We start from the raw sequence: 22,756 nt of genomic DNA, 5'->3' as shown, positions 1-22,756 counted from the left end.
ATAATAGCAACTAAAGAGCATTTTCTCGATGGTGAATGCATTACGTTTATATAAAAAAGTGCAGATATATTAAAGTACAAGTTCTTAAGTATGGCTGTGTCAATTTTAAATACATTTAATAGCTACATAAAGAATGTTTTGCAAAGTAGAGCACAGTACTTGTTTCCCAGTTCAGTTCCCAGCTGGAGAGGCTTTTGTGAGGAGACAGCCTGCGTCCTTTGTGTCTGCATGTGTATTATTCTAGTCCACATCCCAAAGACTAGCAGGTAGGTGAATTAATGATCCCACAAAACTACTTAGGGGGGGGGGGGGGTTGTGTATGTGGAAGCAAAAACGTCTCGTCTGTGTTATGCTGAAAGAAAGCTGAAAAAGGCACTGGCTCCCGTGACCATAACAAGCATAAATGGATATCATAAAATGAGTGAATGACTGTTGAAGTGCTACTCTAACCTTGAATTTACTTTAAAAACTTGCACCAGTTCTGGAAAATAAGGATATTTTATTTGACATTGCCAAGGTACAGACGAAGACAGACATTAATCCAAATCTGCATCATACAGGAAGGTGGTGTGCTGAAGTTTTAAATGTATTTTACTGCAACAGTTTCAAGGGAGATGATGCCATGACCTGCCTTCTATGGCATCTAACAGGATCCAGTGTGTGCAGGAATTTTTTTTAGATTGTCAAAATTATCAAAACCATATCAAAATGAGAAGACTTTTCTCAGAAAGGCTGTATCAACCAACTCAGAGGATGACAACTTGAGGGATAACCACTCCTCTCCCTAGGATGACCATTTGGGGTGACTGCTGAATTTCTGTCAGTCTCTCCAAATTCTTGTTTTTGGGGAAAAAAAAATTTTTCCAAAATAAAAATCTGTTCCATTTTTCTGCGTACACTTTCCTTGTACTAGGTCTTCTGGCTTCCATAATCACATTCAACACTTGTTGAGGAAGTTGAGACCTGCTATGTTTCAAAACAGAATATGCCAGGCTGTTAGATGAAGAGAGTGAAGCTTGACTGAGTAGATGACCGTCCCTCTGAGACAATAGGTGTGGAATCAAAGGTAAAGGCCATGGAGGCTTCCTTACCAGACTCCTCAGTAATGGGTACCAGTGTTGCCGAGGCCAATCTGGAGCTATTAAAATCATCCTTGGCTTGTCTTGTCTGACCTTTAGGAGTACCTTTGGAAGAAGAGGCAGAGGTGGAAAGGCATACACATGAAGATTTTTCCAACTGAAAGAAAGAGCATCCACCTTCAAGCTGTGTGATGAAACCTTTCGTGCAAAACTTTGGCAGCTGGTGGTTTAGTGGAGAAGCGAACAGATCTATGTCTGGAGTTCCCCATGACACTGTCAATGTCCAAAATACATGAAGATCCAGTTTCCACTCGTGGGGATCCATGATTTGCCTGCTTAACACATCTGCTAAGGAGTTCTGTGCTCGGCAGAAACCTTGCCTGAAGAGTTAGTTGCAAGCTGAGCGCAGTCTCCATAAAATCATTGCTTGCCTGCATAGAGGGTAGAATGTGTTCCCCCTTGTTTGTTGATGTACCACATGACAGTTGTGTTGTCTGTTAGAATCAACACCTGCCCTGGAAGAAGTAACTCCTTGAAAGCCATTAATGCAAACTGGACTGCTAACATCTCCTTCATGTTGATATGTAGATGCTGAAGTCTGGCAGGCCACTTGTCTTGTACCCACTTTCCATTCAGATGAGCTCCCCAAGCTATGTCTGAGGCATCTGTCGTTAGAATCTGACTCGCCTCTGGCCGGGTCACAGAGAATCCTTGTTTAGGTGACATTCCTGAGCCCACCACAAAAATTCCTTTTGAATGCAAGGTATTATTTGAATGACAGTGTCCAAATCCTGGCAGTGCTGTGTCCATACATTTTTGAGATACCATTGCAGCTTCCTCATATGCAGGTTGGCATTGGGAAGCACCAGAATACAAGATGCCATGAACCCTAAGGCTTGAAGGACTGTCCTTGCAGTCAGCCGGACTGAAGAGATAGTTGATGGAAGTAAGGGAAAGATTCTTTTGTTTGTCCGGGGTTAAAAAGGCCATCTGGGTTGCTGTATTCAGTCTCACACCCAGAAAGCACATGTCTTGAGAGGGTACTAGACTGGACTTTATTTCGTTCACAGAATACCCCAGGCATCTTAGCACTGCTATCACATATTCCAAATGCTGTAAAAGGTCTTCCTTTTCTTGAGCCAGAATCAGGCAGTCGTCCAAGTAAGGATAGATTTGTATTCCTTTTAGCCTGAAGTAAGCTATCACTGGAGCCAGAACCTTTGTGAATACTCTGGGTGCAGTAGATAAGTAAAAGGGCAATGGAGAGAACTGATAATGGGAATTCCCAGCTCGAAAGCGCAGATGCTTCCTGCAACTTAGTCTGATAGGTACATGAAGGTAAGCCTCCTTGAGATCTAAAGTTACCATCCAGTGATCTTTGCCCAGCAGAGGTAAAAGCTGTTGTAACGTCAACATTTGAACTTGGGAATGTCCAGATAAGTGTTGAGGATAGATAAATCCAAAATTGGTCTCCACGTGTTCTTCTTTGGTACTAGGAACAGGCGAGAATAAAATCCTAGGCCTCTTTCTGGCACAGGAACCCGGCTGAATGGCCCCTATTTGGAGTAACAGAGAATTTGCTTTGTGAGCCTCTTTTCTTTGTAGCGGAGGAATGTCTGGCATGCCTTTGAAAGGAGGCAAAGGTATGGAAATAAAACCTGTAACCGTGGTGAATGATATCAATACCCATCTGTCTTGGGTAATTAAACTCCAATTTTCTTTGAAAAGTGCCAGCCTTCCTCCCAAAGGTGCTGCCAGGCGAAGCACTGGCAGCTGAAAAGGCAGGTCATTGGGTCTGTTCTGAAAGGACTGACCCCTGCCCTCACCAGAAGACTGAGCAGGTGAACTCCCGTTCTAGGCCTAAAGAACCTTGAGCTCTGCCCTACCACGTCTAGACCTACCCTAGACTGGGAATCATAAGCAGGATATGTCCACCCCTTAGTAGGCCAATTTCTACTAAACTTGGAGGCTGAACCTGCAAAAATCTTTAACAGTCTGCATAGACTTAGCCTTGTCCTCCATTTTCTTTAAAACTGCTTCCACAGGTGAACCAAACACGTCAGACTGTAATGGAGCATCCAAAATCCTTGTCTTAACATGCTCAGCTAAATTCTGATCCCTCAGCCAGGCGTGCCTCACGAAGAACAGAACCAGTGGCAGCCACCCTCGAAGAGGCCTGCACAGCATCAAAACCACATTGCAAGGAATGCTTACCCACCTGTTCAGACACATGAACTAAATCCTGCAACTCTTTACACTCAATACCTTCCGCCAGAGCATCTACCTTAGACTTCAATTGTGAAAGGAGATAATTTTGATATTTTAACATGTGGAACTGGCAATTCAAAGCCCTCATGGCTAAAGTGGAAGAAGTATACACCTTCTTTCCCCATCTATCCAAAGCCCTTGCCTTTTTATCAGGAGGAACAGGATTTTTAACAACAGAAGCCTTAACACCTTTAGGCCCCTGAGAAACAGTTTCTGGGTCTGCCCTAGGACTTTTAAAAAGATACTTATGAGCTTCAGGCACCCTATAATACCTGTCTGGTTTAACTGGGGCAGGAGGCAAAGAATCAGGGTTCAGGGAAGCCTCTGCAAAACATCTTCCACCACATCCAGAACAGGAGGTATAGCTAAAGGCCTATGCTGGGGTAAAACAAAATTCCCTAAGCCTCTTCCTGGAATCAGAGAAATCTTGACCTTCCCATTTAAAATGCTCCCTCATGGAATGAAGAGTCTCTGAAAAAGAAAAATCCTCAGGAGGAGAAGCCGAAGGAGTAGAATCATCCACATCAGAATCAGGATAAGGAGGATACTCCTGCAAGTCTTCAGCCGAAGACTCAGAAGCCTCCGAACACTGCTCAAAACTCTCAAGCTCAGGTTCCACCCTAGGCCTCTTATCAGGAGGGGGCATAGAACCTCTAATCATAGTAATCAAATCTTCTGCCATTTTAAGCATATGTTTCTTAGGCAAAGATCCTGAAGAACTAGGAGAGGCCCCCACTGAAGCTAAACCTGGCCTGCCTCTCAAAGCCTTGGAAACAGAAGGGAGGGCCTAACCACCCTAGGAAGAGAGGGGAGAACAGCCACCTGAGAAGCCCCTTCAGCCTGGCCTACCTCCTGAGAGGACACATCTTGTAACAGTAAAGTCTCTCCCTGAGAATCCAAAGAAACTTCAGGCAGAACCACCGCTCCACTGAGCCTTCTAAAGAACCGGCGTCTGGGACTGGCGGTTCTTCCAACCTAAACTTTGCTGCTTTGTCCTTGCGCTTTTGATCGAGGCGCCGGAGTATCCGGCGGCATTTTATAATTACAACGCTTCCCAAAACTAACCTGGCACAGTCTAATCTTCTCTTTATAGTGCGTTTGTTAAATCTAGCACAAGGCGACATCCAACAACGGCGTGCTCAGGCCTAAACAAGGTATACACAAGGTATGGTAATCCCTATGAGGTATCAGTTTCCCACAAGAAATACAGTTATTCACTTTTTCTGACATCCGGTTAAATACTGAGGCAAGAAAAAACCAAAATATTCCCCAACGGGGTACTTAGCCAACTTTGATTCGGTCTGAAACTCCGACTTCAGAAAATTTCAGAATGCCAACCTGCACTCGCAAAACTGCTTCTGCATCGGACCATGCGGCAAAAAAGACTGAGGATATGACGCCGGTCATGCGCATTTGTACCCTGACGTCCTGACGTCAGACTAATGCGCCTTGACCGACGTCAGCCATATACTTTGGTATTCGGGCCGACTGGGACAGCGGACTACCTAGGACTGCAGCAATGTGGAATGAAGAACATCTCATGCTTTCTCACCCTTTCTCGATCTCTCTGTCTCCAGCTGCTTTCACACACACACACACACACACACACACACACACTCTCACCCTTTCTCGATCTCTCTCACAGGCAGTCTAGTCTGCTGACCACACAGACACACATTCAGTCTCACCCTTTCTCGATCTCGCACACAGACACGCAGACACGATTTCTCTCTCTCTTAACTACATATATGCATACACTAACACACTTCATTTTCTTTTTTTTCCCCTTTATTTTACACTCGCTAAACAGCAAAAGTGCTGCTTAGCAAGTGTAAAATAACGGCTCACTCACTCGCACTGACTTACACACACACAGTGACACAAATACACACAGCGACACAAATACACACAGCGACACAAATACACACAGTGACACAAATACACAGTGACAAATACACAGTGACAAATACACAGTGACAAATACACAGTGACAAATACACAGTGACACATACCTTTTTGTCTTTTTTTTTATATTTTACAATCGCTAAACAGCAAAAACGCTGCTTAGCAAGCATAAAATAATGACGGCCGTTCCGCTTCCTCAGTCTGAGCTCCACAACGGCTTGATAAGCAGCCGGGAAGACGCAGACTCGTTCTTCTCAGTAGGCATTACTTGTACATTAATACCCTACTGGAGAACATTGTCTAAAACAAAAATAATTTAACTACTTTTTATTAAACTATTCAGGTAATGGTTTCTTTTACCTGGGAATGCTGTACTTTCAAGTGATGCTCAACCACTGCCTGCATAATTTTTTTCACTGTTAAGTATGGATAAATGTCTATCTAAACAAATACATATCCTGAGATGCACTGTAACCCCAAAAGTTTGGTTTTATCAGTGTGAGCAGCATTGCATAGTCATCAGACGACCATCTGAAACACTGCTCTATAAAGTTTTACAACTTTTAGAAACTTATCAGAAAAATCACACCACTTACCTTTGGTTTATCAAGAACTCTCAAAACATGTCTGCAATTCTACTGGTGTTACTAAATCTTCTTAAGATTACATACATCACTGAATCAAAAGCGTTTCACCTATGAGATACAACCTACCTCACATCCTTCCTACTATCTTACAGCAAGAGGCAATGACCATGTTGGCTGCCTAGCACATCTCATTAAAAATATAGGTAGGAATTGTCCCCAGAGTTCATTCGAATAGCCAAGGGCGACTGACAAAATGTCAGTAGTACTACTACAAGGTTTTTGTAGGATACCAGACCCTGAATGAATTACATTTAACGTTAAGACTAAACTAGTAATGAATAAAAATAAAAACTAACCAACCAATGAAATAAAATAAGTTTAGCCAGGTAATGAAACAATTTAGTGAATAGCGATTTAAACATAGTATTTTGTCTACTTTTGTTAAGCTGAATCATCCTGAATTACCTTCATTACGGGGCTCATTCAGACTTTCGTCATCATAATCATCTTCATGTTCAACGAATACCATGTCTTCCTCTTCAGGACACATTTCTTCAATATTTGAATAAAGTGGATCACTCCCAAAACTCAATTTTCCACTCAAGTGAGTAGACAGGCCTTCCATGTCATCAACCAATTCTGAGATTTCAGGAAATTCTTCAGTCTTTTCCTGCTGCGTCCCTTCTTCATTTCCCTCTTTCACAATTGTACGCCGGATCCGGTGTAAGATCTTGGAGGCCATGCTATTAGCCAGGTCCTGTCATAAAACAAAGCTCAATATGGTAAATAATAGCAACTAAAGAGCATTTTCTCGATGGTGAATGCATTACGTTTATATAAAAAAGTGCAGATATATTAAAAGTACAAGTTCTTAAGTATGGCTGTGTCAATTTTAAATACATTTAATAGCTACATAAAGAATGTTTAGCAAAGTAGAGCACAGTACTTAGTTTCCCAGTTCAGTTCCCAGCTGGAGAGGCTTTTGTGAGGAGACAGCCTGCGTCCTTTGTGTCTGCATGTGTATTATTCTAGTCCACATCCCAAAGACTAGCAGGTAGGTGAATTAATGATCCCACAAAACTACTTATGGGGGGGGGGGTTTGTGTATGTGGAAGCAAAAACGTCTCGTCTGTGTTATGCTGAAAGAAAGCTGAAAAAGGCACTGGCTCCCGTGACCATAACAAGCATAAATGGATATCATAAAATGAGTGAATGACTGTTGAAAAGTGCTACTCTAACCTTGAATTTACTTTAAAAACTTGCACCAGTTCTGGAAAATAAGGATATTTTATTTGACATTGCCAAGGTACAGACGAAGACAGACATTAATCCAAATCTGCATCATACAGGAAGGTGGTGTGCTGAAGTTTTAAATGTATTTTACTGCAACAGTTTCAAGGGAGATGATGCCATGACCTGCCTTCTATGGCATCTAACAGGATCCAGTGTGTGCAGGAATTTTTTTTAGATTGTCAAAATTATCAAAACCATATCAAAATGAGAAGACTTTTCTGTGAAAGGCTGTATCAACCAACTCAGAGGATGACAACTTGAGGGATAACCACTCCTCTCCCTAGGATGACCATTTGGGGGGGGGGGGGGGGTGACTGCTGAATTTCTGTCAGTCTCAACCAAAACACAATGTTTGGATAAAATGGCTGACTAATAAGTAGTTACCACCACAACTGTTAGCTGAGATATACAAGTATCCCGTTTTTTTTTCGATTATTTAAACAGATTATTGTTTCTAACAATTAATATATAGCACTTTTATTGCCTGCTTTTTAGTCTGAGTGTATTTTATTGCTATTAACTAATCTGCACAAGTAACTGATTTGTTTGCAGTTAAAAGCATTCTGTATCTTTACAAATCTTTATTGGTTTAAAAACTTTCATTTGTGGCCTTCTCTAGTGCTTACTGTCTGTAGGCTATTGTTTTTGTCCCCCCCCCCCCCTTCCCAGTTGGTGTCTTGCTGTTATTCTTGGTGGCTTTGCAGTTGCCTGCCCCTACTGTAAATCTGATCTGTGACACTCCTCCCAGTCTAGTGTCATTAGCTCATTCTACCTAATACAGAGAGAACATTGGATAAGGCCTTCTGTTTCTCAGTTTTCCCTTCAAAAAAAAAAATGTTTTTTTTTTGCCTGAATCTCCTTGTGTTCGACTTGTGTCCGACTGTGCTTCTCAAACATTTTAGAAATATAGAGTATATTTCAGAGCATTTATTATAACTAATTGCCTTAATATTGCTACAACTCAAGTGCTCTGCACTTAATCTTGTTCATCATCAGGTTGCACTGCATCTGAAGTTTGTGTGTTTTAGCTGATTTTCTGTCTATATATATATATATATATATATATATATATATATATATATATATATATATATATATATATAGACTTCTCTGTTTCTTTAACTAAATAAGCTCTGCAAAGTTGTTTTATCGCATTCCTGCCTGTATTTCTGAGTTTTTTTGCACTTTTAAAGTTTGTTTTTGCTTAGTTTAACTGGTAGGCTACACACTAAAGTGCGCTAGCCGAATTAAAGCATTTACTGCGTTTCTGTACCTAATTTCTGCTACTTTGTAAAAAAAAAAAAAAAAAAAAAAAAATATATATATATATATATATATATATATATATATATATATATATATATATATATATCCTTGTTTCTTCCTGCCTTTACTGAACTAGAATAGTCCAGTCTTCAGGTATTGCTGATCTCTGGGCTGTGTCCTTATTTGGATAGGAGGAAGCTTCTTTGTTAACCAGTGAGAAAGGGGAGCTCTGAGCAGCCTATCTGTCCCTTGAGGAGTGGTTCCAGCCTAGTGACTTGTAGCTTATTGGCCGTTTTGGGCCATTTCCTATCTCTTTATAACCCCCTGCTTTAAAGCGTGCTTTTGCGCTTGTAATTTAAAGTTTGCCCTGTTTGTTGCATTTACCTGTTGAGGCTACACACTCAAGTGTGCTAGCCTGTGTTACATATTCATTGCATTTTCCTGCCGTTTGTTGCAAAAAAAAAATTATCCTCGTTTCCCATCTTTCCTGACCTAGAGTAGTCCAAATACAGGCTTTGCTGTATTCTGGACTTTTGGAAAGTTCCTGTGTTGCCCATTTCCTTTCTTGGATAAAGAGGCTTCTTTGTTCACCAGTGGCAGTGGGGAGCTTAGAGCAGCCTATCTATCCCTGGAGGAGAGTTCCCAGCACAAGAATCTGGTAGTCTATTGGCCGTTTTGGGCCAATTTCTAGCTCTTTCAAGTCCCCCTGTATAAAGGCCGCTTTGGCGTGGCTTTGCACAATTTTGCGCATAGCGCAGCATCGGGCAGCTCCGCTTAATTGGGTTTAAATAATTCTCGGCTCCACAAAGTCTGCTCTTCACTTTTTCCCTTAGAACTGATCTAGTTCTCATAATAAAACACCCTATTCCTACTCTAAAGCCTGGCACTTGCTCACTAAAGTAATTATAATAAGTCAGCACTAAAAAATTAAAAGCACTACACCCTCACAAACTCCCCTTGAGTACCTTGTTCCCCATTGGCCCTTTTTTTCAATTATAAAGGAATTCCCAATACTATTCTAGCATGTCCAAAGGTCAGTTGTCAATCTCCTCTCCGGTCCAGCTGGTGAATCTGGGAATCTTGAGGCAATGTTACAACTGCCTCATGTACACAGACAACCCTCTCCTCCTCCCAACAAATTCCAACACATGTGAGAGATGCAACCATATAGCCAAACTGGAGGCTAAGCTCTCAACTCAGTACTGGCGTAACCAGTCAGGAGGAGAAGGAAACCACACTCACTACAATTCCAGTCTCACATAGACCTACCACGACAGCAAACTAAACACAAACACACACGGAGGCTCTAAATACAAATCTGCCTAAGCAGCAGAGACCTCCAAAGCAGACACCCAAGCAACCGCTACCCCAAGACAAAACATGTGCAACACATAGCTCACAAAGCCAGTGTGCCAAACAGTCACAGCCCTTACGGCTAAACAACACACCTGATACACTTGTAATAGGGGACTATTGTCAGGCACACTGACGTCCCGCTCACCAGGCTGAACAAGAAGGTCACGGTGAGCTGCCTGTCAGGCGCTAGGATCCACCACATAACACAAGCACTCAGGTCACTCCAAGGAAAGTACAAATATGACTCAGTCATTGTCCATGCTGGTGTGAATGACCAGAGACGTACCTCCCTAGACTACATGAAGAGAGACATAGAGGAGCTCTCTGAGCATGTAGCCCAAGGCCAGTATGACCCTGACCTTGAGTAGCATCTTACCCTCACCAAGAATGATGCCACAATATGAAGACAAGATGATCAATTTCAACAATTGGCTTAAGTATTGGTGTCATTCAAAGGGGATCCAATGCCCGTCAGCCTGGGATGACATGCTTGACAAGCCACGATGCTTCCCTAGGGACGGCTTGCACCTGTCACCCCTGGGCTTTTGGATATTGGCAAAGGCTCTTGCCACCCCCACAGTGCCTTTTTTAGGCAAGGCTCAAAAGACAAACCCACCTCCATAGGAGGCTCAAAAGACAAACCCACCTCCATAGGTATCACAAGAGATAAGAAACTAAGAGTAATGCTACCCAACGCCAGAAGTCTAAACCTCAAGATGCACGCACACGAAACTCTTCTTAGCATGGAGAACATCGATATTTGTGCAGTAAGAGAAACCTGGTTCAAGGCTCCTGAGAGCACCCCAGCACTACCAGGTTATACCTCATACCATGCTTTTCGGCCCCAAAACTTGGATCAAACCACAAAAGGAGGGGGAGTATCAACATTCGTCAAAGATACCCACACCTTCAGGTTGGTGGCACAGCACGAAGCATCAGACACTATCCATGTACAACTAACAGTGGGTAGAAACTGCCTTCCAGTTTATAGCCTGCTACAGACCACCCTCCCAAACCCAGCAACCCCACTCGGCCTTCCTGAGAACACTGGAAAATATTAAGGTCTCTCCAAACACCATTATATTGGGCAACTTCAACTACCCAAACATAGACTGGGAGCATTACTCTAGCTCCAACACCCTAGCCCAAAGGTTCCAAGAATTTATAAACTCAAATGCTATGGAACAACTTGTTACCACTTCCACAAGAGGGGAAAACATACTGGACCTGATCATCACCAACATGGGGGCTCTATGCTCCAGACCAGAAGTGTATCCCTCACTGGTAAGATCAGACCATAAACTAATCTCACTGGATATTCACATCCCGACCCCACCCCCTGCCCAGAAAACCAGAGTGAAAAACTTCTCTAAAGCAAATTTCACACTCCTCAAAACCAAGGTGGAATCCTTCAAAGCCCCCGGGTCTTTGGAAAATACAGCCCAGACCGCAGAATCCTTTATAAACGCATTCTATGAACACCTTCAGGAATGCATGGATCATGCAATCCCAAATAAAACCAAGACCCAATCCTCCAAAGGCAAGCGTCCTGTCTGGTAGACCCCAGCCATAAACAAACTATACAACAGAAGGAGGAAGCTACTACATGATAGAGCAAGGGAAGACATCTCTGATCAGTATTAGCAAAAAACTACGGGCACTCATAAATTCGTCTAAGGCCAGCTTCAAGAGAAAAATTGCACAGGACACTAAGGATAATCACAAGGCTTTCTTTAGTTATGTTAGGAACCTGGGTGGGAATTCCCAGATATGCTCAGAATTAGTCCAGAATGACAAAAAATACAAAGAACCCACAGACATTACCAACATCCTAGCTGACAGGTTCAGCGCAAACTTCTTCCCCCCCTCCCCACCAAAAGGGCAAATATCTATCCCAGCAGAGTGCTGCCCCCCTGACATCTCAGATGCTCAGGTAAGAGCCGCCCTCTCCAAAGCAAAAAAACACAGCATCAATGGGACCAGACGGTGTCCCGGGCTGCGACCTACATGAACTCCAAGAAGAGCTAAACCCAAACATAAAACTACTGTTCAATCTCAGCCTTACTACAGGATATGTACCCAAACAGTGGTGTACAGCAACACTGGTCCCTCTCCACAAAGGTGGTGCCTCAACGGATCCTGGAAACCATCACCCCATAAGCCTTTTTCTATTAGTCAGTAATGCACACCCAGATTTTGTCTGGCAAGGGTCCACAAGATAGTGCCTCCTCAACCAGGGCCTCTAGCCTTTTAGGGCCTGGGGGCCCCAGTACCCTAGCAGCAGATGGCTCTTCCAAGAATGGCACAGATCCATGGTCAGATGACTTGAAGGGCTGCTTCCTGCTATTAGGCTGGATAGCCCCAGAACTGAATAAAGCAGTCCAGGGACGGATAGCAAAAGCATCCTGGAGTACTCCCCCTCAAGGCAACAGCATGGGGCCTCAACTCCCAGTTTTCAGGTACATGGGACTAGAACAAGCTCAAGCCCCTGCTAGCTGTGGTAAGCCCTTGCCCTGCTAGGATCAGAACGCTGTACAGAACAGACTTTCTAGGACAGCAAGGCCTAAGGTTAGACCACAAATAGTCCTCTGAACTAAATTCAGTAAGGTGAAATTCTGACAATCATTAGACTACAAGAATAACCTGACAGTATTAGATTCCCATCTGGTACAGGATTTGAGTATTAGCTGCCTCAAAGAGCTCTGAAAAAAATGACATGCAAGCACAGAAACTTTCATGGGCAAAAAGGACTGAAATCCAAACCTTACAAAACAAAAAAGAAATGGCAGAAATGGAGGATCAAACTGGAGTGATCAATATATTACATCACAGTGTACACAGTCCGTGTGTGCTTCCAACCCACAGCATGAAAACTTTGGAAAAAAATATGTTGAATAATAATTTGCAAAAAGGACTAATCAAACCACAGCACACATCATGACATTCCATTACAAAAACAGTCCGAGTTTCAACTGACACACATAAGTCAGAAGAAACGAAATGCAGACTTTTCACTTTCAACAGCAAGGACTGCACTCTGAACTCTGCAAGTACCAAAATTGGGGGAAATCAGTAGGTGAATGAGAAACACTACATAAACAAGACAAGCTGCAGCGTAATCACTGATGTACTTACATCCCACAACACTGAAAACTTCTGAAAAAAAATTCAGACTGGTGGAAAGGACAAACTTAAGAAGGAGAGAACCCATCAAAGAGGGTCTTTTGAAATCAGATCAAAATAAACTACATCTCAGACCATACACACACACACTAGCTGCATGATATCCTTACATTCACTGCTGCAGTATTCCTTACGAATGGGATTCCCTGCCTTGAAGCCCTCCATCCGGCCAGTCTACAAAAGTATACCGTTGCTTTAAGGTACGCTGAACGTTACCTGCACACTCCTTGTGGAAGGTAGAGCATAAAGGCGACGTTCAGGCGTACCATATTCGGAACTTCTTTGACGCCAGTCCAAACGCTGCTTGAACTGCTGGTCTGTTGCATGCATGCAGTTTTTTTTTTTTTTTTTTTTTTTTTAAACATTTTTCTGTTTGTTGGCTTTTCTGTGCTTACTCCAGTTTGCTGGAGTCCTCATAGGTGCAGATAAGTACCCAGTTGGGGTTTTGGTTATTCTGTTTTGAGCTGTTTGGCATTAATGTCATCCAGGCAGGGTAAATGTCAGTGTGGGAGACTGATTCCCCATAAAGACCACCACGATAAGTGTCTTTTTTGCCTTGGTGCTGCTCATGACCATACGTCTTGTTCAATTTGTCAGGCATGTGTACCCAAAACTCTTGTAGTAGGCTTTCTTCCCTTTCCTTGTACCTTGAGAACCAGCGACTTAAGATTCTTGCTGCAGATACCTGGGATGGAACTTCCTACCCAGAGTGTCAGCAGTCTGGGAAGAAGGTGCATAAGGTAAGACTGGAATCTTCTGCTGTCGAGCCTCTGCCAGGAGTTTCTCCTGAGGTCAGGCACCGGGAGGCCCACCAGTTTATTTTGTCAGATTCTTCTACCGCATCGGAGTTGGAGGCCAGTGAGGACCTGGTGAGCAGCATGTCCAAGGCTTTGCAGGCGTCCATTTTGGGCATTCAGAGGGAACCACGGTTGACCGTTTCCAAGGGGTCTTGTGGAGTTCCGTGGTTTCTCTTTAGGGAAGAGGTTCCTACTACAGTTGTGGAACACCATCCTGAGTCTGGTCATTCTCAGGTTTCTAGAACAGCTGCCCCTTAGAACAGAAAACTAACCACGTTTCTTCTGCTCCTAGAGATCCACAGATTGAGTGGCAGGCCTTTACTCAGGGTTTTTTTTAATGCTTTACTATCACTGCGGCCTCAAGGAGGTTCAGTTCCTGCTCCTCCTTGGTCCACCTCATCCCCTAAAAGGCCAAGAGAACTGCATTCTTCTGAGCAGGATTCTGAGGAGGATTCCCTTACTTATGGTACCCAGATTCCTTCTCCTTTAGATTACGGGTCTGAGAAGGAGGATTTCTCATACTCTAGATAGTTCTGGAGGAAATTTCCTTTGGGGACACCATCTCTAGGATGGTGAAGTTAAGTGGTGTATGCACAGGTTTCGGATATACATAAAAGGTACTATGAGTTACTGCAGATGGAATCTCCTAAACCTGCATCCATTCCTCATGCCTTGGTCACTTTACTGGATGTTTTTTCCACTGCTTCTAAAACGCCAGATTCCCTGCCCCCTGCTCCCCAAAAGTCTGATAGGCATCGGATGCCCGAGGATTGTTCCTTTTTGTTTAAATCTCCTGCTACTGACCCCTCTGTGGTGTCTGCAACCTCTGAAAAGCCATCTCAATTGCTTCCTTTGTCCAAGTTACTGCCTTCTGACAAGGACAGTAGGACCATGGATAGGCTGGGTAAGACGATTTATACTTCATCTACTCTAGCATTTAGGGGTATTAATTATCAGACCCATATCTCTAGGTATGTCTTTGCTCTTCTTTCTCAGGCTTGTCAGGTTCTTTCTGATCTTCTAGACTCAGAAGGTAAATCTTTTGCTCTTTCCCTGCCTGGGACTTCCTCTCAAGTAGCTCGTCATTCTATCAAATGTAGGTATGTGCAGCAGATGCCTCTTCAAGGGCTGCTGCTTCTGATTCAGGTCTGAGGAGACATTCATGGCTTCGGCTTCAACCTTTGCCTGATATTAAGGCTAAGTTGCTGGATGCCACTCTGGATAATAAGCTTGTTTGGTGAAGCGGCTGCTGCTTTACTCAAGTCTCTTCAGGACAAGGGGAAGGCTTTACTGTGCTTAAATTTCAGTGGAACTACTCTTCAAAGCTAGCCTTTGTTTGTAGGCAGTCTCGCCCTCCTTCCAAATGTAAAAAAGGTAGTAAACTGACTTCTCCTGCTAAGGCCACTCAGACTGTAAGGATACTTAAGCCTTCCCTTTTTGCCAAACCAGGTACTGTCGGACTATCCACCCACTCCCAGCCACATTCCTCATTCTCTTCTCCTTTCTTTTTCTCTTCCTATTTGGCTCAGTCTCACCCAGGATTCTTGGGTTCTGTCAATCATTCGTCAAGGGTACATCATGGTCTGGATTTCCCTCCCTCCTTTTTATGGGCATTCCTCAGCCTCCTCATGAACAGCTTTTTTTCCTCAGAGGTTCTTCGGGACCTCGTCTCAGGGTACTATTCAGGAAGTGCCGGTCTCTCAAAGGGAGAAAGGATTTTATTAAAGAATATTTCTAGTCCCAGAAAAGAAAGTACTTTGAGACCTATTCTAGACTTCTCCCATCTGAACACTTTTCTGAAGGTGCCTTTCCTTTCGGATATTGTCACTTCAGTCCCTTTTTCCTCTCTTGCTCCCTCAGGCCTTTCTGGTCTCTCTGGACCTCATGGATGCTTATCTCCATATTCCGGATCCATCCTTTTTTCAGGAGATTTTTGTCTCTCTGCTGCTTCCTGTCATTTTCAGTTCTGTGCGTTGCCCTTAGGCCTTTCTACTGCCCCAAGGTGTTCAACAAATGCCTAGCTCCTGTGATTGCCTTTTGCAGGCTTCAAGGGATCCAAATCTTTCCTTATTTGGATGACCTGCTGATTCAGGCGTCTTCTCCAGAGGTCCTTTTTGCAAAGTCTTCATTTTACCATTTCTCTTCTTCAGAGCCTGGGGTTCACAACAAAACTTCAAAAGTCTTCCCCGACTCCTCAGGATCATGTCTTTCTGGGTTGCAGGTTTCAAACAATGCCAATGCTGGCATCCCTGCCTCCTCCAAAGGCATTAACTCTCACTTCTGTCTTTCAAACTCTTCTTCCCCTGGCCTCCATTTCAGTCAGGGAGTTTGAGAGCTCTGGGGTTCATGGCTTCCACCATTCCAATGCTTCCTCTGGCCAAACTCCACATGAGGAAGTTCCAGTGGTTTCTGAAGTCGGTGTGGCTTCAGCATGCACATCCTCTAGACGGAGACACGGGAGAAGAGGAACAGGGAAGAACTTCTGTGGTGAGTTCAGCAGTTGTCTCCACATCCAGGGCTCCCCTTTCAGCTTCCACTTACCTCTCAGGATCTGTTCACAGAAGTTTCAGATGTGGGATGGGGAGCAACGTTGGACTCCCTGAGGGCTCAGGGAGTGTGTTTGCCTCGTCAGAGGAAGGAGCACATCAACATCAAGGAGAGGAGGGCTCTTATGCTGGCTCTTCAGGCCTTTCATCCTCTCCTCTGCAGGGCCTCTCAAGGTATTCACAGACAATACCACAGTCATGTGGTACATCAACACACGGGGGGGGGGGGGTACAATATCCTACCGTTTTTGCCAGCTGGCACTTCTGGTATGGGATCTGGCTATCCAATACTGTGAGACATCTCAGGCTGTTTACATTCCTTCAGATCGTAACGTTGTGGCAGAATCTGAGCAGGTTCTTCACTCAATCCCACAAATGGATGCTTCACAGGGATGTATTTCTGGACACTGTTCAGAAGGGAGGCAGAGATCTACTTGAATACCCCCACTGGTGAACAGACAACTTCCTCTGTTTTGTGCCAGTGTCGCAGGTCCTCTGGTATGGAAGGTGGACGCCCTCTCATTTTCTTTGAAGGGGATGTTTCTTTATGCATTCCCTCCCCTTCCTCTCATTCTGAGAGTCCTGTTCAAGATTCAACAGGATGCTCACAAAATCTTGTTGGTAACTCCCTTTTGGCTGTGACAGCACTGGTTCCCTCTACTTCTGCATACAGCAAGGGGCAATCACCACAAGTTACCTCACAGGGTGTATATTCTCTCACAAGATGAGGGGTCTCTCATCCATCCCCACCTGTCCATGCTTCAACTCACTGAGAGTGATAGGGTTTTGAATCCGCAGACACCTTTTTTCTGAGGACGTGCTGCAGGGTCCTGCAAGAGACCAAGGAAACCTACTACTAGGAAATCCTACTTATCTAAATGGAAGAGGTTTTCTATTTGTCTTTCTCATGACCTGGACCCAATTTCTGTGGATTTTCCTTTGGTTCTTTCTTATTTGTGTGAGTTGCTCAGTGCTGGTTTGGCCTATTATATTAAGGCCCACTCATCAGCTCTCTTTCCGCTTCTCTGCCTTTAACTCCACCGGTGCCCTCTAAATTTGAGGCTAAGCAATTTCTTAAAGGCATCCTTAATATTAGACCTCCCAGGAAGACTGTTCCTCCTCCCTGGGATCTTAATTTTGTTCTGGGAAAGTTGACACAGGCTCCTTTTGAGCCTGCTGTTTCAGCTTCCTTGCAACATTGTTCTTGGAAGACATTTCTTTTGTTAGCTCTTACTTCTGCCAGACGGGTGTCCAAGTTGCAAGCCCTTATGGCTTGTCCACCTTTCTTGATATTTCACCAAGACAGGGTTGTCCTTGCATACTAATCCTTCTTTCATGCCCAAAGTGGTTAATGAGTTGTCAGTCTATTACTTTGCCTTTTTTCCCCCCTCTCCTCAATCTAACAGTGAGAGGGTGCTGCATACTTTTGATGTGCATAGACAGCTCAGATTTTATTTGGGTAAAACTAAAGCCATCAGAAAGTCTGACCAGTTGTTTCCTTTCATCCTAGGTCTTTAGGTTTGGCTGTTTCAAGCAAGTTATTCCCACTTGGATTTCTAATTTCCTTTTGTTAGACTTTTCACGGTGAGAGCCTTTCTTCTTCTATAAAGGCTCATTCCACTAGAGCTGTGGCTTCTTCTGGTGCTTTCTTCAAAGGCTTAGACTCTAATTTTATTCTTGAAGCTGCTACCTAGACTTCTGTGCATACCTTTACCAAACATTACCAGTTGGATGGTATTTCCAGAGCTACAGCTGCCATTCTTCATGACTTCTAGGAGGGCTCTGCTGCTTCCTCCTCCCAGGTTTCTTCTTGAGCTTTTGCACTCTCCCATTTATAATGAATTCGACAGCTGTGAATCTAAAGACATAGTACAGTTGTGTAAAGTCTTACCATAACAGAAGATGTCCTTGCCTTCACCGCTGCAGTATTCACTCCTTCCCCCCACCCCCCTTTTCCCTTCCTGGCTGTGCAGATTCTACTTAATTTTCCTTGGAGTGCTGTTCCTACTGGGGCAATCTGTTCCGATAATGGTATGGCTCAAATGTCACCTTTATGCCCTACCTTACGCAAGGAGTGCACAGGTGACATTCAGCATACCTTAAAGCAATGGCAGACTTTTGTAAACTGGCCAGACTTGAGGGGTTCACAGCAGGGAATCCCATTTGTAAGGCATACTGCAGCAGAAGGCAAGGACATCTACCATTATGGTAAAATTTTACACAACAGTACTTTCTCACAGCAGAATCTGCAAGGTACATATATACAACATGATCAGTCAGGCACCATCTGCAAGACGAGAACATTTTCTGTAGCAATATTATTAACATATGGACTTCTACTCAACAAAGCAACCCAGCCAAAGATGACAACAGCTGTTCAAATCCCTGCATACTGAAGCAATGAGTTTGCTTAATGGAAGGATTAGCTTATCTAGTCTGCCCTTTAAATGCACTTAAAATTCTACGTTCTCAGTGCATCCCATGCAATTCTGAATTCCTCTATGGATTCCAGTTCCATCACCCATTCTGTTAGCCCATTCCAAAAGGGCCACAATCTTTTAAGAACTTTACAGAACTGGCAACCTGTAGATAGCACCCTGATTGGAGAACTAACATTTTACAGATAATGCCCTCTAAAAACATGAGTCCGCTACTTCACAGTGGCTTATCAAGCTGCTATGGAGCTTGGACTGAAAAAACGGCCACCATTATTTTACACTCTCTAAAGAGTGGTTTTGCTGTTTAGTGAGTAAAAGAAAAAAATGCAAATGAAAAAGTGCATGTGTGTGAGCGAGACAGCAAGAGAGAACGAGCAACAGCGCGAGTGAGAGTCTTGAGACAGTGCATAGCCGAGACAGAGCCTTGAGCCAGACAGACAGAGCGCGAGCCAGACAGACAGAGCGCGAGCCAGACAGAGCGCGAGCGTGAGAGAGAGGGAGAGCGTGAGAGAGCTTCAGGGCCATACTGGAAGAAAAAAAGGCCACACAACAATCACAATAATAACTAAAATTTTATAAAAAAAAATATATATATATATATATATATATATATATATATATATATATATATATATATATATATATATATATATTTTTTTTTTTTTTTTAAATACAAGGGGAGAAAGAATGAAGGGAATACCAACGATGCTAATAAGGGAATCCCTACAAGTGAGGTAAGGATATTAGAAAGAAAACTACCAACTATGGTAAGAAAAGTTTACAAAAAATGAACTTTGGTATAAGTGAACGGAAATGCAAGAAGAAAAAAAAAAAAAAAAAAAAAAAAAGAGGGAAAAAAATGTAATATACTGTGATCAGAACACCAAAACCCCTAGAGCTTAAGATAGCAATCCTGTCTGAACCTGAAGAATGGCAAATGAGATCTGAGGTATCGCAGTGGTAAGGAATATTATGGGTAAGGGAGGAGCTCGAGATTTGGATCCTAGAATCCATAGAAGATGGCAGAGTCGGATCAGAGGGTCAGATCCAAACCAATTTGTTGAGGAACGAATGAAAACTACATAATCAGATCTTGATTTAAACAGAAAAAGGAAGTTATGTACTCACCATAACATTCTATCATTGTTGCTCTTCATTTGTCTTCAACCTGTGGGTACTCTGATCCAAGACATATCCAACCTTGCTGCGTTCCAGCATCTGATCAGAGCTCCAAGCTCCTCCCCTACCCAAAATGCCCCAGTCTCCCTCCTCCTTTCAGATCGGGTTTGCTGCTATCTATAGCATCCCAACCTGACCCAAGAACTTACAACATAACAACAAGTCTCCAGAAACATGAAGAGGAGCACAAACGTATTTCAAGGTGGGGACTATACCCCTTCCAGCCAAACCACCACACAGCCCACATAAGGCAGAGGGGAAGGAGGGAGGGATGGTTGAAGACAAATGAAGAGCAACAATTCAGACGAAACGTTACAGTGAGTACATAACTTCTTTACCCGAAGTTGTTGTCTTCATTTGCTCTTCAACCTGTGGGACAGAGTCCTCAGCTACCATACACCTGGAAGGCCCTCATGGATGGATATTCTGGAGCACAGCAGAGCTAAAAGATGCCCTGTTCCTGGATATAATGTCCAACTTGTAGAGTGAAATGAAAGTATGTGAAGATGTCCAAGTGGACGCAGAGCAAATGTCATCCAATGAAACTCTGGACCAGAAGGCAGCTGAAGTAGTCATAGATCTAGTCAAATGCACCTTAATATGATCTGTCAGGGTTAAAACTCTAGCTGAATACACCAGACTAATACACTGAGAAATCCAGGAAGCAATGGTGACCTTCGATACAGGCTTCCCTATAAAGGGCTTAGAATAGGAAACAGGAGTTGGTCAGACTTACGGAAAGATTTAGTCCTATGAAGTAAAACCTAAGTCGATGAACATCCAACAAGTGCAATTTGTATTCTCCCTTACTCTGAAAATTAAGAAAGAAAACAGGAAGATTAATTACCTGATTAATGTTGGATTACGAAGCCACTTTGGGAAGAAAAAAAGAGATGTTAGTGCGCATGGATACCCTGTCCTTATGAAAGATCATATAAGGAGGTTTGACCACTAACACCTTAGGTGCCAAAACCCTTTTGGCTGATGTAATGGCAATCATAAAAGCCATTTTCCACAACAAGAACTGTAGACCCAACCAAAGCTGCAGGTTCGAAAGGGAAAGAGACAAGACCTTGCAGAACCAATGTAAAATCCCAAGGAGGGGTTGGGTCCTTGATTAGTGGCCGAAGAAATAGGTACAGTTCAAAACAGCTTTACAAAGCTTAGAAGAGGCTACAGAAGCTGGGTTGTTGCCTATATGAAAGTAAGATATAGCTGCCAGTTGGACATTGACCGTAGAAGAATGGGCACCTTGATGAAAAAGGCTTGCCAAAAATTTTAGGACCACCAAAATTGGAGCAGCAAAGGGATCTAGGTTACGCTGAGATGGCCAAATAGAGAAATGCTTCCACTTGCTGGAATAAACCTTCTTGGTAGAAGATTTTTAAGATGTAACTATTATCTTCTTGACCAGTGAAGATAAGCCAGGAGACCAGACTATCATGGGAACTGGAGCAGCCAAGCTGTGAGCTTCAGACTGACCAGGTCTGGGTGAGAAATCCCAGAGTGTCGCGTACCGACTTTCCAAAGAGGGTGGAACAGTCATATGGGGAGTTGGTAAATGATGCCTTAAAGGGCTCTGAAAAAGCACAGAGTCAGAGCCAGATGTGACACCTGATGGCAACGCCTGTCCTGGCAGCTCTACCGGCACCCTCGGTAGCATGAGAAAGCAGCCACATAGAGGTGTTGACAATGGCAGTGAGAGTAGCCATTCGAGAGGAGAAAACCTTCTTATCTGCCGCCAACATGGACTATGGGGTAGACTCTGCAATCTTTGACTATATCTCACTGAATTAGTGCGCGATGTAGTTCAGTGCACATACCAAGAATATGGTTGAAGCATATACCCGCTTCCCAAAATGGTCTATCGTCCTGGACTCTGTCTGGCGGCTGGACCATGGAACTCTCCTGCGCAAGCTCCTTCTTGGTGGCCGCTGCCACCACCAGGGCATCGACCGGGGATCCTTTGGTCCAAAACTTTCTGTCCAAAGGCACACTAAGTTGGGCTCCTTCCATGCCAGAGATGTAAATCAGATCCACCAGGGGAGAGGACACCCAGGACAGAGAGTCCTGCGCCAAATACCTCCAGGAATACCAACTCGCCCAGGTTGGGTTGCTGGGTAGACCACCCCCCCCTGCTGACAAAGGATCTCCATGACGTCTCCAAAGGGGATATCTTCGGGGGTCACCAGGGGTGGGTGACTCCCCCATTCCTCCAAATCTGTGTCCTCCATGAGGGACTCAGGCGGGGAGTCTAAGTGCCTCCTTTTGCACGTGTCTTTCAGGAACCTCCTGAAGGGGGGGGGGTGTCTCTGGGGAGGACACAAACATCCATCTGTTCCCCATGGGGGAACTCCTGGGGCAGAGAAGCAGCAGGTTGTCCCAGAGGGGCCAGGATGGTGGAATCCAGACAAGATACAGAGGGAGTTAGGACAGACTGAGGATGAGAGTCTAGGGTCTCTATGGAACAGAGAGGACCCTCTCCACCAAGTCAAAGGCAAAAGGTGAACGAACCCTGGAGAGGGAACCATGACTGGGCCTGTCCCCTCTGATTTAAATGGTTGAGCCGGAGCCGAACCTCCAAATGGGCTACTCCACTCTGAACTAGTTGCAGCCGAGCCACTCAGGGTGATGTCTGGCATCGAGATACAAGGAGGTACCACCGGTGCAGACACCTTGATGCAGAGGTGCCTTGGACCAGAATACTCTGGAAACAGGGGTCACGTCAGAGGAGTGATCGGAATAAAGGCAGACTGCATGCCCCCATCCCAGAGGGAGAGGGGGCAGGCAAGATTCCCATCTGGATTTGTGTGTGGATAAATTTCAACATCATCCTGTCCAAGTCAGCTTTGGAGAGGT

General features: G+C 44.0%; 1 protein-coding gene across 1 annotated transcript in view; it reads right to left on the bottom strand.

Annotated features, from left to right (window-relative positions):
- Positions 1-6,290: 6,290 nt before the first annotated feature.
- Positions 6,291-22,756, bottom strand: part of LOC122816268 (sorting nexin-21-like) — a 48,912-nt gene continuing 32,446 nt past the window's right edge. The window contains exon 2 of the mRNA XM_044089005.1: positions 6,291-6,596. Coding sequence (XP_043944940.1) covers positions 6,291-6,596 — 306 coding nt within the window. The remainder of the gene's footprint in view (positions 6,597-22,756) is intronic.

The sequence above is a fragment of the Protopterus annectens genome, chromosome 12.part0 (genome assembly GCF_019279795.1).
Source record: "Protopterus annectens isolate FY-2018-M chromosome 12.part0, PAN1.0, whole genome shotgun sequence".
NCBI classification, from domain to species: domain Eukaryota; kingdom Metazoa; phylum Chordata; order Ceratodontiformes; family Protopteridae; genus Protopterus; species Protopterus annectens.
The sequence above is the reverse complement of the archived record's forward strand: the minus strand, read 5'-3'. Positions and strand labels throughout refer to the sequence as shown.